This window comes from Rhea americana, unplaced genomic scaffold (assembly GCF_003343005.1).
Source record: "Rhea americana isolate MKP2758 unplaced genomic scaffold, rheAme1 scaffold_5, whole genome shotgun sequence".
Lineage (NCBI taxonomy): Eukaryota > Metazoa > Chordata > Aves > Rheiformes > Rheidae > Rhea > Rhea americana.
Genome location: NW_028186645.1, coordinates 1,257,906 through 1,260,181, shown reverse-complemented (window position 1 = coordinate 1,260,181; position 2,276 = coordinate 1,257,906). Strand labels below are relative to the sequence as shown.

The window sequence follows — 2,276 nt, the reverse complement described above, 5'->3', positions numbered from 1 at the left end:
CCTGGGGTGTGGGGGTGCTGGGGTGCAGGGTCCAGGGCTGAGGCATCCTGGGGGTATCAGGCCCTGGAGCGTGGAGTTCTGGGCACGTGGGGTCCTGGGGCAGGAGGTCCAGGCTGTATCGGGTTCTTGGGTGTGGGGTCCAGAAGTTATGGGGTCTTGGGCACATGTGGTCCAGGGTCGGCGGGGTCCTGGGCACATGGAGCTGTGGGCACCCGGGGGTCCRCCACGCTGCCGACGCGTAACGGACCTCAGCTGCGCGTTGTTGACACCAGCCCGTTGCTCTTCCCTCATCAGGCCTTGCTCCTGCTGCTTAACGACGTTCGTTAAGGCCGTGGCGTGAGGGGCCCGGCGTGGCGAGCGTGGGGGTCCGGCCCCCTCCGGGGGGGCTCCGAGCCTTCCTGCCCCTCCCCGGCGCCGCGCGTTGGACGTGGGCCGCCTCTCCCGCTCCTTGCAGCAGCCGGGCATCGCCCGCGTGGGAGGAAGCCTCAGATTTCCTGAGGGCTTTGGAGGGCCGGGGAGGAAGCGCTCGCCGTAGCCAGCCCTCCTCTGAGCCCCCGGGGAGCAACGGCTGCGCCTTTCGTGGTGCCTACGGTGGGGCAGGAAACCGGCCAGGAAGAGGAGGCTTCGGCGACGCGGCCCTCGCCCCTGCTCGCCCCGAAACGGCGGCCCGCGTACGGGCGGCCCCAGGCTGCCCCGGCGCCGCCTCGCGCGCCAGCCGCGGCGCGGAAAACCCTGTCTCGCCGATCAGGTCCGATCCCAGATGAAAACTCGCTAAAGGCAGCTCCTTCYGCCGCTTCCTGCTCGCTCCGGGCCGCTTGCGTCGCGGTCGCGTCCTGTTACTTCAGGCGCTGGATAATTTGTGCCGAACCTCGGGATCAGAATAAACGGTTTAAGAAGGGGCTACGTCTGCAGCCCGGGCCCGGGACCGAGCGGTGTCCAACGCGTTTGGAGCGCGCGCGTGTCTGGAGGAAACCCAGCCTGTCTGCGGCCTCTTCTGCACCGGAGAAAAGCTACGTTTGCCCAATAAATAGCTGCTAGCGTGCCCAGTGCTGATGACAGCGTGTGATGGCCTGGAGAGGTTTGAATTTTGTTACGGTATACATACATATATTTTCCATACAAACGCACGGATGCGACTCGTTTGTTTTCAGTCCAGCCTGGTTTTAATCACTTTTAATTAAGTATCTTGATCTTATTACTTCCCTGGCTATGAGAGGGCTTATCGCAGGCTCCCTGGCGCATGGCAGCGATGGCTCCGGCAGYGCAGCCGAGCCCGAGTAACGCGACTCCTCGTTGCCCTGTGACGCCTCTTCTCGGGGCTGGTTCTCCCCGCAGAAGGTTGCTCCTCCTGCTCCCTCAGCCGGCGGCCAAGCTGCGGCCGCTTGGCGCCGGGGGAACCCGCGCGCGTGGTGGAGCGGAGCGGGGCGGGGGGAAGGCTCGGCCGTTCCTTGCAGCGGCTGCCGTGCCGGCCCCGGCCCCGGGGTCGAGCGGCCRCGCCAGTGCYGCCGCCGYGCTCGGGCGAGGCCCCGAAACCTCYGCTCGCTGCCCCRCTCTTTCTCAGCACCCGCCTCTTCTCCTCCTCAGCGTGCTCGCGCTCCTCTCCTGACTTCGCGTGAGTCATCGCTGCGCTCAGAGCCCGAGCTGCCCGTAACCCTGCTGCTTTGCTTTCTCGGCTGCGTTATAGGGTCAGCTCCTTCCCGACCCGCAGCGTGAAAGAAAATCCGCTTTGGGAAGAGCGCAGCGACCCAGCCATCTCTTGTTTCTTCTGCTTCCCAGCTGCTGCTGAGCTAACACGACACCGTTCCAAAAATTCGCATCCCAGATGACACGTGGGATCCCAAAGCAAGCTATGAAACGSTTCATTTTGGAAAGGAAATCTCCCCACCAGGCCCGGGATCGAGTGCCTGACGCAGTAGTGCGGGAATCCGAACGAACCGCGCTTTCCGCCCCGCTGTCTACGTGCGGAAGTGCTTCACACGAAGTTTGAGAGCTCCCAAATGTCAGTCCTGGTCGATGGGAGGCTAAACTGGTATTGTGGAAATGCTGAGTCTGTCAACGTCCAATAGTGGAGCAACACAATATTTAGGCCCTGAAACTTGTTTTTAGTTCTGGGTTCCTTGCTAGAGGGTGCAGAGAAGCATTCTGGCAGAAGCGAAGCGGGCGGCGAGGTGGTAGGCCCAGCGTCGGCCTGCCGGAGCCGCGAGGGACGGGGCTGCGCGGCCTTCGCGAATTCAGGCCGAGAGCAGCGGGCTGCCAAGCGCCGGCCAGCAAACGCT

At 64.0% G+C, this 2,276-nt stretch overlaps 1 protein-coding gene across 1 annotated transcript in view; it reads right to left on the bottom strand.

Annotated features, from left to right (window-relative positions):
• The window catches only part of ANKRD9 (ankyrin repeat domain 9), a 3,126-nt gene extending 2,661 nt beyond the window's left edge, over positions 1-465 (bottom strand). The window contains exon 1 of the mRNA XM_085317626.1: positions 248-465. Within this exon, the coding sequence (XP_085173752.1) occupies positions 248-465 (218 nt within the window). The remainder of the gene's footprint in view (positions 1-247) is intronic.
• Between the last annotated feature and the right edge of the window lie 1,811 nt (positions 466-2,276).